At 33.0% G+C, this 13,400-nt stretch overlaps 1 protein-coding gene across 5 annotated transcripts in view; it reads right to left on the bottom strand.

Annotated features, from left to right (window-relative positions):
• The window catches only part of sik2b (salt-inducible kinase 2b), a 57,543-nt gene that overhangs the window by 13,213 nt on the left and 30,930 nt on the right, over positions 1 to 13,400 (bottom strand). For all 5 annotated transcript variants that reach the window (XM_058079466.2, XM_058079467.2, XM_058079469.2 and 2 more), the window contains 3 exons: positions 8,385 to 8,509; positions 7,315 to 7,438; positions 609 to 838 (listed from right to left, as the gene is read on the bottom strand). In XM_058079466.2, the coding sequence (XP_057935449.2) occupies positions 609 to 838; positions 7,315 to 7,438; positions 8,385 to 8,509 (479 nt within the window). The remainder of the gene's footprint in view (positions 1 to 608; positions 839 to 7,314; positions 7,439 to 8,384; positions 8,510 to 13,400) is intronic.

Below are 13,400 nucleotides of genomic sequence, written 5' to 3'. Positions count from 1 at the left end.
CACAACTCAAAACAAAAAGGGCGGAAAAATGAGCATAATTTTTGTTGTATTCTAATCTGTGTTAACACACTCAAGCTTGGTTATTGTGTGTAGCTGCTCTATAGGAGTCCACAACTCAATACAAAGGGCCAAAAAATGAGCACAATAGTTTTTATTGTATTCTAACCTGTGTTAACCCACTCAAGCTTGGTTATTGTGTGTAGCTGCTCTATAGGAGTCCACAACTCAATACAAAGGGCCGAAAAATGAGCATAATAGTTTTTATTGTATTCTAACCTTTTAACCCACTCAAGCTTGGTTATTGTGTGTAGCTGCTCTATAGGAGTCCACAACTCAATACAAAGGGCCGAAAAATGAGCACAATAGTTTTTATTGTATTCTAACCTGTTAACCCACTCAAGCTTGGTTATTGTGTGTAGCTGCTCTATAGGAGTCCACAACTCAATACAAAGGGCCAAAAAATGAGCACAATAGTTTTTATTGTATTCTAACCTGTTAACCCACTCAAGCTTGGTTATTGTGTGTAGCTGCTCTATAGGAGTCCACAACTCAATAACAAAGGGCCGAAAAATGAGCATAATAGTTTTTCTTGTATTCTATTGCATTACCTCCAGAGTCTTGTGCTGGTCGATGCCAAGGCTGTGCATCAAGCGAAGGACTTGCTCGCTGTACTCGCCTACGCCCGTCTCGCCCGCCTCAGTAGGTGTTGGCTGCTGGTAGAGAACGGGCCGCTGCACCGGAACATCTATCGCCATCCACTTGTGCTCTTTGATCTGGGCAACGGAGAGACGCTTTGATGGGTCCAGGACCAACATCCTGCGGATGAGATGCTCGCAGTCTGTAGACGGAATCAAACCGGGAAATCAGTCATGAAGTATCACATACTATGCACATTAGATTTCTGACATGATAATAGAATTTGTTTCCACTCTTCTTAAATCCCCTCCTGATCTCTTGTTAATGGCTACATGGGATTGACGTCATACACAGCTGGGTTCCTAACAGGATTACGGTCCCCTGCCTGCGCCCCCAACGCCTCCACTGCATTCCTAGCTGCCGCACGGCACCCTGACCCGTACGCAATGCTCTGTGCTTCAAAAGCACAACAGTTGTCTTTCCCATAAATGCTTAAAGTAATAAGTAAGCTAACGCTTCTAGTCCTGAACTGCTGCACTCAAAAGTGTGGACATTTGAGAAAACATGTCCGCCATAATATTATTTGTCTGACAAATACGCCACGATTAAACCCCAAGTTTGACCCAAAGGTTGAATAGACTTAAATATTACTGAGATAGCTTAAATCGCCCCAGAATTTTGTAAAACATTGCTTGTTAGACAATATTGTTGGTCATGCTGTGTAATAAAATAATAAAAAGGAAATTCAGCAATACTTTGGTTGCATTATTTTTAATGTTCTATTCTCATAACCATATTCAATTCCACAAATTCATGTTGGCAACAAAATATTGATTGGATAAATAGCCAAAATAAAAAATAAGTATAAATAAATATAAATATAAAAAATAAATAAATAGCCAAAATAAAAAAATAATAAAAATATAAATAGCCAAAATAAATAAATAGAAATATAAATAAAATAAATAGCCAAAAAAATTAAAAATTAATATAAATAATATAAATTAAATAAATAGCCAAAATAAATAAAAATAATTATTCATTCATTCATTTTCTACCACTTTTTCTTCACGGGGGTTTCGGGGGATGCTAGAGCCTATCCCAGCTTTCTTCGGGCGAGAGGCGGGGTACACCCTGGACTGGTGGCCAGCCAATCACAGGGCACATATAGACAAACAACCATTCACACTCACATTCATACCTATGGACAATTTGGAGTCGCTAATTAACCTAGCATGTTTTTGGAATGTGGGAGGAAACCGGAGTACCCGGAGAAAACCCACGCATGCACGGGGAGAACATGCAAACTCCACACAGAGATGTAAAAATAAATCAAAATAAAATAAATAAATAGCCAAAATTAATAAAAATAAATATAAATAAAATAAATGAATAGCCAAAAGTCTCTCTCCAATTCTCCACATCACCCCAATTCTGGTTGCCTGTTCGCTTTAGGATTGATTTTAAGATTTTATGTTTGTTTTTAAGGCTTTGAATGGGCCGGCCCCCAAATACATCTCGGACCTCATCCAAATTTATTCTCCAGCGCGGTCACTGAGGTCCGAGGGCCAGCTCCAACTTGTGGTGCCCAAGACGAGACTTAAGACCAGGGGAGACTGAGCCTTTTCTGGAACTCTCTCCCCTCCCGAGTAAAAAAGCCCCCCCAACATCGAAAGCTTTAAGTCTCGCCTTAAAACCCACTTTTATTCTCTGGCTTTTAACTCGGAGTGAGTCGTACGGTCCTGTGTCTTTTAGTTCTTGCTTTTTATTTTAATTGGTTTTATTTTTTATACTTTTATTGCTTTGCTTCTTGTTTTTAATATTTTAATTTTTTAATAATTTATATAAATAAAATAATAAAATTACAAAAAATAATAAAAAATTTAAAAATATTTAAAATAATTGTAATAATTTTATTTCTTATTTGATCTTTTAGTTTTGGATTAAATTCAATTTGTACCTTTATTGTATTTTATTTTTACTTTTTATTTTACTAGTCTGTGCAGCACTTTGGGAACTGTTTATAAAATGAGCTATAGAAATAAAGTGGATTGAATTGGATAAATAAAGTTTTTAGCAGCAAGTCAAATGTATTTAGCAACTAAGAAGCCACATTCACCCCATTAAGACCACAACCAGGACGAGACTCCATTGCACGCTTGCCTCACGCTGTTCCAACTGAACTGAGCGCTAACTTCGACTGCTGTGCTCGTTGCTACGGCTGTGTTTATAGCAACAATCCAAGATGAATACGTTTCTCTGAAATGTCCAACCGCCCAGGGAAAGTTGTGGACTATGTCAGGGGGCGAAGCTGCCGGAGCTGGCTGGCCGACTGATTGACACACCGGTTTTAGCCAGGACATTACACCCACATGATTCAACCACAGAAGCATTCCAGTTAACACTCGCAGCCTTCAAGAGGTGTACCGTTGCAGCAAGTCAAGGAGAGTAGCACTACAGACTCCAATATGACTTGGCCTTTGGAACATAACTGTCAAACCTCCTGGTCCTGCTGTGAGGTCTGCTTTGGAATTGTACAGTTCCGACGAATCTCGTTATCTGAACCTTTTGTAATTTCTCACATTTCTGCATAAAATCACCATCAAATGTGATCTGGTCTTTGTCAAAATCACACAGATGAAAAAAAACAGTGTCTGCTTTAACTGAAACCACCCGAACATTTGTAGGTTTTCATATTTTAACGACAGCATGCAAACAATGACAGAAGAAGGAGGAATAAATAACTGAACCCAGTGCCGAAGGAAACTTAAAGAGCAATTGAAACCGATTTTTACCAAACAATTGAAGTCAGGTGTGTGCCCAATTGTCTGATGTGCACCATTGTTCGCTCAAAAGAGCGGTTTGAAGACCTTGCGATCCAGAATTGTTGATTTGTATAAAGCCGGGAAAGGATACAAAACCATGTCTAAAAGTCTGTATGTGAAAATTACAAAATTTTAAAATTAAAATTACAATGTCACAATATTAAAATTACAATAACAATTTCACAATTTTCATTTTAGTTTTAATTGTGAAATTTTAATATCAATTATTTTTTAAATAAAAATTTCACAATTAAATTTACATTTTAATTTTAAAATTTCACAATTAAATTTACATTTTAATTATTTTAATTTTAATATGTATTAACATGTATTAAAAATGTATTAAAATTTCACAATTTTAAAATTAAAATTTCACAATTTTAAAATTAAAATTACAATTTCACAATATTAAAATTAAAATTTCACAATTTTAATTTTCATTTTAACAGCACATCCTGTTCTTATTATCCAAAATGTTTAATGTTTAATTTTAAAATTAAAATTTCACAATTTTAAAATTAAAATTTCAATTTCACAATTTTAAAATTAAAATTTCAATTTCACAATTTTAAAATTAAAATTTCAATTTCACAATTTTAATTTTCATTTTAACAGCACATCCTGTTCTTATTATCCAAAATGTTCAGATACTTTTTCATGCCACCGTATACCCCAAACTCATAAAAAGGATTACGAATCAGAATAAAAGTCAGCTTTACAGGATAGAAATACAACACTGCTAATGAATGAGCTAATAATTAGTCATTTCAGGACTCTGAGTAATGAGTATTTTCTCTGTCAACAAAGCTTGCTTGTTTCCTTGATTAGAAGAAGATTGTGGAAAAGAAGAAAAAACATGAAGTCACGCCAGAAAGTGATTTCAAATGGAATGCAATCCTTGAGTGTAAGCTTTCGTCCCTGAGGTTAAACAAAACAAAGAAATAATGTCTGTGTATATGAAATACTATCAAATTATTTATGTTTTTATTTCTGAAGCCAAAAATAATATAATTTCCGGCTCATATCTTGGTTGATTTCCCTACTGTAACACTCTTTGATATTAATAAAATCTGCAACTACTGTATAAGACCAAAATGGAGACAGAACTATGAAAGATTTCGCAAATTTTGCAGCCCACGACATACTTTGGCTTTCAGTTCCCGATGCATTTCAGACACAAATGTCTTGCAGGAGGAGAAAATGGAAAACCGGTGTTGGGTTTGATGTTTTCCCCCGGATAACATGACTCATGCGTCCCCTGCAGTGTGTCAACATCCAGCTGCAGGAATAAAGAATGGCGGCAGACCGTGTTCACGGTGACGAGATGTTGGAGTGAACGTTAAGTGGGCCGTGCCAGGCCGTGCCAGGCCGTGCCAGGCAGTGCCACGCGATTACTGGCTGGCCGGGGAGATGAGCAACAGGAGCGAAGGCGACTGTTCCAGGGAGGAAGCAAACAGCACATCCTGTTCTTATTTTCAGGGACAGTCAGTATGGCTCCAACACCGTGACTGTACTCCTCTAACCAGCTCTTGTCACGTGTTAAGTGTTTCATAACAAAATAACCCACTATTTTGAGTTATGTACATGATGCAAAAATTAACGGCCTACATTGGAATTAACGGCCAAACTCACAGGAAAACAGTGGTAAAAATAAAGTGCTACATATATTGTACTATTGTATATTGTGCTACATGTATTGTATATATACATATATTGTGGGTGTTTCAAGAGAGCAGGAGAAGGTCTGTAATCCCAGAGTTTTTGTTTTTATTTTATTTTATTTATTTTAATTAAATGTATTAAAATGTCACAATTTTAAAATTAAAATTTCACAATATTAAAATTAAAATTTCACAATTTTAAAATTAAAATTTCACAATATTAAAATTAAAATAATTTCACAATTTTAATTTTAGTTTTAATTCACAGGAAAACAGTGGTAAAATAAAGTGCTAAATATTGTAGGTGTTTCAAGAGAGCAGAAGGTCTCACAGACAGACAGACATGGCAGCAATCGCAATCAGAGTTTTTGTTATTATTTTATTTTATTTTAATTAAATGTATTAAAATTTCACAATTTTAAAATAAAAATTTCACAATTTTAAAATTAAATTACAATTTCACAATATTAAAATTAAAATGACAATTTCACAATTTTATTTTATTGTGAAATTTTAATTTCAATTATTTTTAAAATAAAAATAAAAATGTCACAATTAAATTTACATTTTAATTTATTCTAATTTTAACATTTCACAATTACATTTATATTTTAATTTTAATATGTATTAAAATGTATTAAAATTTCACAATTGTAAAATTACAATTTCACAATTTTAAAATTAAAATTACAATTTCACAATATTAAAATTAAAATTTCACAATTTTAATTTTAATTTTAACAGCACATCCTGTTCTTATTTTCAGGGACAGTCAGTATGGCTCCAACACTGTGACTGTACTCCTCTAACCAGCTCTTGTCACGTGTTAAATGTTTCATAACAACATAACCCTCTATTTTGAGTTATGTACATGATGCAAAAATTAACGACGCAGTCACGAGTGTTAGAACAAAGACACACAAATTTGATCTGGGTCATACCGGTGTATGCAACACGCAACCAACATGGAAACTCAGAGGAAAACACGAGTGCTGTCAGCGGTAAAAATAAAGCGCTCCATATTGTAGGTGTTTGAGGAGAGCAGGAGAAGGTCTCGCAGACAGACAGACACGGCAGGCACACAGACAGGCCAACGTCTGGGGGGCCTCGCTGGCTCATCCTCGGGTTACATAAACAGCTCCGGCTCTGGACTTAATCTGTTGCCAGCTCGCTAGCACTGCCGCTAACAGCGGGACTGCTCTGACACAGTTAGCGGCAGCACGCAGGCAGACGCGTTACTGGAGGAAAACGCTTTCTGCCACTGTGGACCCTTGAAACCATCCACCCCATTAACAAAATGACATCTCGAGTGGTGGCAACCACATAAATCAACATGGTAGAAGGGCAGCAATTGTCTGTAATCCCGGAGTTTTGGTTTTGGGGTTTGGTTTTGTTGGAATTGAATTGAATTTTTAATAAAAATATAAAAAATAAAAATTATTAAATGTATTAACATTAAAATTAAAATCAATTTTAAAGTATGTTATTTTAAATTTTAATGCAATATTGAATGTATTAAAATTAACATTACAATTAAAATTAAATAAATTAAAAATTTCAACTTTTTTTAAATTTATTTTAATTTTAATGTTAATACATTCAATATTGCATTTAAATTTAAAATAACATTAAAATTTAAAATTACATTAAACATTAAAATTAAAAAATTTAAAATGTATTTTAATTTTAATGTTAATACATTAAATATTGCATTTAAATTTAAAATAACATAAATGAATATCAATATCAGTATCAATATAAAAATTAACAAAAGAATAACATTAGTATTAACATTAATAATTAATATTAAAACATTAATATTAATATTGATATTAATATTGATTAATGTTTTTATTAATATAATGTTAATATTAAAAATCAAATTTCAATTTACTTTTTAATTTAAATTTAAAATAAAATTTTTAAAATTATTTTTTAAAATTTATTATTTATTTTTTAATTTACATTTTAATTTACATTTAAATTTGGATTTTAATTTTAATTTAAATTGTTGATCTAAATGCCCTTACATGCATACAGCAGATTTAAGCTCTGTGTCAGGAAAGGTGTAAGCTACAACTTCCCTGTACTATGACATTTTATTTACCGTTATTTGATGTTTTTGTTTTGCTAATTTGGAGCGGCCGGACCGCAGTTTTTAATGCAGTTTTCGTCTAAGGCAGACTCCTTACCTTCAGTCATGAAGTAGGGGATGCGGAACCTTCCTTCCAGGACTCGTTGTCGGAGCACAGGCAAAGTGGGCCCGTCGAAGGGCAAGGCACCACACACCAATACATACAGCACCACTCCCATACTCTGGAAGGACCCCAAGGACAGATTCAGCAAATAAATAATAATAATAATAATTACTTCAAAATAGTGTAAAAAAATAACACGTATGATGGAACGAAACATTGAAAAGTCTCCTACAGTCACAAGAAAATAATACCTTCCTTATATATATATACTATTACAATAATATAATATAATAATTATTATTATAATAATATAATAGTATAATATAATTATATAATTATAATTATGTATTATAATTATATATTATATATATATATTTTTTTTTATTTTATTAATTTGTTTCATTATTATATAATAATATAATTCACTATTTAAAAAAAAAATTCACAAAATTTCAAAATATTAAAATTAATAACAATTTCACAATTTTAATTGTGAAATTTTAATTTCAATTATTTTTAAATAAAATTAAAAATTTCACAATTAAATTTACATTTTAATTTATTTTAATTTTAAAAGTAAATTAAACAATTACATTTACATTTACATTTACATTTTAATTTTAATAGCACATCCTGTTCTTATTTTCAGGGACAGTTAGTATGGCTCCAACACTGTGACTGTACTCCTCTAACCAGCTCTTGTCAAGTGTTAAATTATTTTTTATTATATTATTATTATAATAATATAATAGTATAATATAATATTAATATTATATAATTATATATATTTTTTTATTTTAATTTTTTTCAATATTATATAATAATATAATTAGATAATATAATATAATTATTATATAATAATAATATAATTATTATATAATAATATTGAAAAAAATAAATAAAATTAAATTAAAAATATATATAATTATATAATATTATTATTATAATAGTAAAATAATACTATTGCATCCTGTCCTAAAGCACTGCTTTTACTAATAGACAAAAACGTCATAATTAGTAAATAGCATGCAGTGGAAAAAGGGCATTTATAGCATTCATCTTACCCAAATGTCCAGCTGGGGGCCCTCATACTGTTGGCCCTCGAAGACCTCGGGAGCAGCGTAGGGGGGGCTTCCACACCACGTGGCCAGAGGCTCGCCAGGCTGGAAGAAGTTACCAAATCCAAAGTCTGCAAAAGGTAAAACGAAAGGATAATGTCATGACTTAAAATGAACACAACAGACAATACACCTAGAAATTAATCTTTATATTTTCCACATATCTAAAAGGACCAAATCCCTGTAACATCTCCACAGGGTCTGGGAGTTTTACATAACGTCATATTTAATCCACATATTTGTATGCTGAACAAACGGGCCCCCTGTATGAGGTCATCCTCCCCGGCTCAGGACTCGCATGACCTCATCAAAGGCTTTGCGCTGACTGGTTGTGGAGTTTACAAATACTTGTTAATCCCATTTATTTTATTTTTTTTAATGAAGGTTAAAATCTTTGTGTTCTTATGTTATATCTGTGTACGTATGAAGTAATACAGTGTATTCTTCACCAGGAAAAGTCATTTATTAAAACAATTAAACCCCTTTTTGCGACACAATAGACACTTTTATCCTGAACTTGTGATGAAAACTTGCTTAAGATGCTGATAGCCAAAAGGCTAAACAGTAAATTCAAGTAACAAAAAGTAACAAGCCAAAGGTCATCAAAACAAACACGATTTTGTTTGCCTTTTGCAACCCTGTGATGAAGACTGAAGAGATCTCATGAGTTCTACAATTACGTCTTTTAGATGTGATTTAACCACTAAGACTATTCACAATTAGAACAACTTCAACACAATCATTGAATTGTACGGACTTGCATAATGTAAAATAATTGTAATTTTTATTTATTCTGAATCTAAGATGGCATGCATGCTTGAACCTACAGTAGGCTGAAATATACTAAGAAATGGTCACACTAAAAAGACGCTTTGATGATAATAGATTGTCCTTGAACCTAAATAAAACTAAAATCATGCTGTTTGCTAACTGCAGAAAGGACACGCACCAACAAATACAAAAATAGATGTAGACATTTAAAGGGTGAAGGAAAATACATTTCTGGGGATCACAATAGATGAAAATATGAGCTGCAAAAACCTCATATTATAAATATACAACATAAATGTGGCCAGAAATATTTCAATATTAAACAAAGCAAAAATTTGTTCTCAATCAGAAATCACTCCACACTCTTTATTGCTCTCTGGTTCTACCATATCTTACTTATTGTGTGGAAATATGGGCTAATAACTATAAAAGCAATCTTCACTGGCTAAATGTACTGCAAAAAAGGTCAGTAAGGATAATTCATAATGCCGCCTACAGAGAACATACTAACTCCTTATTTCTCAAATCACAAATACAATCACTATATTGACACTTACTACGGTACCCATTATGTCATTGGATAGTCACCTTGAATATCACCTTGTACTTCAGTAAGGGACAAAAAAATAAAAAATAAAAAAAATAAATTAATTAAATAAAATTACATTAATAAAATACAAATTAGTAAAATAAATTAAAAACAAAAAAACAACAAAAAAATTGAATTATATTAGGAAAGTAGGAAGTGAACAAATGTAACAGTTACTGATTGTAATAAAATAAAAAAAAATACCAAAAAATAACAAAAAAAACTTAAAGTATATTAGGAAAGCAGGAAGTGAACAAATGTAACAGTTAGTGATTGTAATAAAATAAAAAAATAAATTTTAAAAAATTACAATTAATTAATTAAAATTAAATTAATAAAATACAAGTTAGTAAAATAAATTAAAAACAAAAACACAACAAAAAAATTGAATTATATTAGGAAAGTAGGAAGTGAACAAATGTAACAGTTACTGATTGTAATAAAATAAAAAAAAATAAAAAAAAAAACCCTTAAAGTATATTAGGAAAGCAGGAAGTGAACAAATGTAACAGTTAGTGATTGTAATAAAATAAAAAAATAAATTTTAAAAAAATTACAATTAATTAATTAAAATTAAATTAATAAAATACAAGTTAGTAAAATAAATTAAAAACAAAAAACACAACAAAAAAATTGAATTATATTAGGAAAGTAGGAAGTGAACAAATGCAACAGTTACTGATTGTAATAAAATAAAATAAAATAAAAAAAAACAAAAAATAACCAAAAAAACCTTAAACTATATTAGGAAAGCAGGAAGTGAACAAATGTAACTGTTAGTGATTGTAAAAGTACCAGATGGAGGGGTAGGATTTAATAAGCTTTGCTTCTTCCTACTCCTTTTGGAACTGTGGAACTGGGAACTGATTATGGGATGCACTCAATTGGAATCTGATGCATGTTCAAATGAAATTAAACCATTACCATTACCATTATAGCAGAAAGGATCCTAGTATGTTCATAGCTAGTTGAGTATCAATATGCTTCCATGCGGATATCACAGACTCGGGTGCGAGTGCAAGTGAAGAGGAAGGTGAAGAGTCGTGCCGCACTCAGGGTTTAGCACGTATGTCGCCGTGTAGGTGAGATTCGGCACGCAGGTAAGAGCATTTTTGTGCGTGTTTTGTTTTGACAGTGATTTTTTTTTTTTTGCTTCAGAAGCTCTGACCCACTTTGTGGGGCGGAATACTGAGAAGCAGCCCGTTTGACGCACGGTAGAGCCTGGCAGCACTATGCGTGTCACACACACAAACAACGCTGTTAGCACGATATTAGCTTATACATGGCTCGCACAAGGTTTGTGTGTGGCACGGACCCACAACATTCTACAGAAGAAAGACATTGGAGCTGAAGAAAAACCTGTATCCTTATGTTGCAGAATCTTTCTAAAAAGTGGAGAGTTTTGTTCGGTATGGTACATTTTTTTTGTATATTCTTGTGAAAGCATCTAAAACAGGGGTCTCAAACATGTGGCCCGCGGGCCAAATGTGGCCCGCAGGATGCTAGTTTAGGCCCCCGCCTTGATATCAAAGTTTAATGTTAGTGCAGCCCGCGCAAGTTTGATATGGATGCTGTATGGTATCATGTACCCAGAAAAAATTATTACGTTTGATTAATGTTTTTTTTAATAAAAAAAACAATAAAATAAAAATTAATAAAATAAAAATTAATTCAATTTAAAAAACAAAAAATTATTTAAAAAATTAAACATTTTTAAAAAATGTAAACATTAAAAAAAGTTTTTAAAAAACTGTTAGGAAAGTTGACAAAAATAAAATAAATAAAAAACATACAAAATTTACTTAAACTACATTATGAAAGCAGGAAGTGAACAAATGTAACAGTTAGTGATAGTAAAAGTACCAGATGGAGGGGTAGTATTTAATTAGCTTTGCTTCTTCCTTGAAATAAAATAACACCCCTACAGTCACATTTCTACTACCATTATTCTTTATTTACAACACATTGCTGAACTGTAATGTGCAGGCTAGGAGATCACCGCAGGGACACAAGAAACGACAGCCACCTTGCTAGCAGAGCATGCTAGCTCGTGCTTGCTGATATGTAGACACGCCTGCAGATGGACGGTTGAGTCATGTGTTGGCTGTGGTGACTAACTCAACTCAAGCTTCTGTTGCACATGATGCATCAAAGTGGTGTTGTGCCCAGACCGAACAACAACAGAGGTCTCTGTTGTGCAAGTTGGTGCTGATTTTTCAGCCTTGGTGGAGGTCAGAGTGGCAATTTAATTTTGAAAAAAAGGGTCTTTTGTGTGTCAGTTTGCAGGTAAACATGAAGGGCGGGCGGGGCGGGCGGACAGCACCCCCCACCCCGTTTGACTTCAATACCACCTCTACTCTGCACCCTACACAAGTTTGACATTTTAAAAGTGACGTTGGCTGAATGAGCTTCAAACAACCACCCCGAATGTGGTCGAGTGACAGCAGGGGGTAGCAGCGCACAGCAGGAAAGCTCTAAGGCAGGGGTCTCAAACATGCGGTCCCCGGGCCAAATGTGGCCCGCAGGATGCTAGTTTAGGCCCGCGCCTTGATATGAAAGTTTAATGTTAGTGTGTTAGTGTGTCTTGAGGCACATGCTAACTCGCTATACTATACTCTTTTTATTTACAACATATTGCGCAACTGCAGGGTCTCGTGACACATGCTAACTCGCAAACTAGAGAGCTAGCGACCTAAACGGTAGCCTTCAAGTTATTTCCTTTCAACTTAAATAGCCAAAAACTTACCACTTCCACACAGATAGGGAGGATAACTATTAACAGTTATTTAACCTTTAACATGAACATGAATCAAACGTAATATTTTTTTCTGGGTACATGATACCATACAGCATCCATGTCAAACTTGCGCGGGCCGCACTAACATTAAACTTTCATATCAAGGCGGGGGCCTCAAACTGGTGTCCTGCGGGCCACGTGTTTGAGACCCCTGCTGTATGGTATCATGTACCCAGAAAAAATTATTACGTTTGATTAATGTTCATGTTAAAGGTTAAATAACTGTTAATAGTTATCCTCCCTATCCGTGTGGAAGTGGTACGTTTTTGGCTATTTAAGTTGAAAGGAAATAACTTGAAGGCTACCGTTTAGGTGGCTAGCTCTCTAGTTTGCGAGTTAGCATGTGTCTCAAGACCCTGCAGTTGCGCAATATGTTGTAAATAAAAAGAGTATAAATGTGACTATAGTCGTGTTTTGTCATGTCTACAGGGCTCTAATAATGCTTTGTTCATTTTCATCTGAAAAAAATCATTTGTCTACCCACCAACTATATGTGCTTTCTTAAGTTTTTATTAGTTGCCCTTTTATTATTATTATTATATTTATTTATTACCGATTGATTGATTTTCTTTATTCTTGATTTATTTATTTTTCATCTTTTGTGTGGAAAAAAAAAATTAAGATATTTGAGAACAGTGGAATGTTTTATCAGAGCTTTTATTGTAGAAAATTGGAGCCAAAGCGAAGTTTTTTACATTTTTTCGTTTTTAATAAATGCGTTTTTTTTTTTTTTTTTTGGAAAACCTGATGCGGCCCAGTCTAACCCAGACCCTAGCTCCAGTGGCCCCCAAGTAAATTGAGTTTG

The sequence above is a fragment of the Doryrhamphus excisus genome, linkage group LG8 (assembly GCF_037039965.1).
Source record: "Doryrhamphus excisus strain RoL-2023G ecotype Guam linkage group LG8, RoL_Dexc_Guam_v1.1, whole genome shotgun sequence".
Lineage (NCBI taxonomy): Eukaryota > Metazoa > Chordata > Actinopteri > Syngnathiformes > Syngnathidae > Doryrhamphus > Doryrhamphus excisus.
This window is presented reverse-complemented; position numbering and strand designations above follow the sequence as displayed.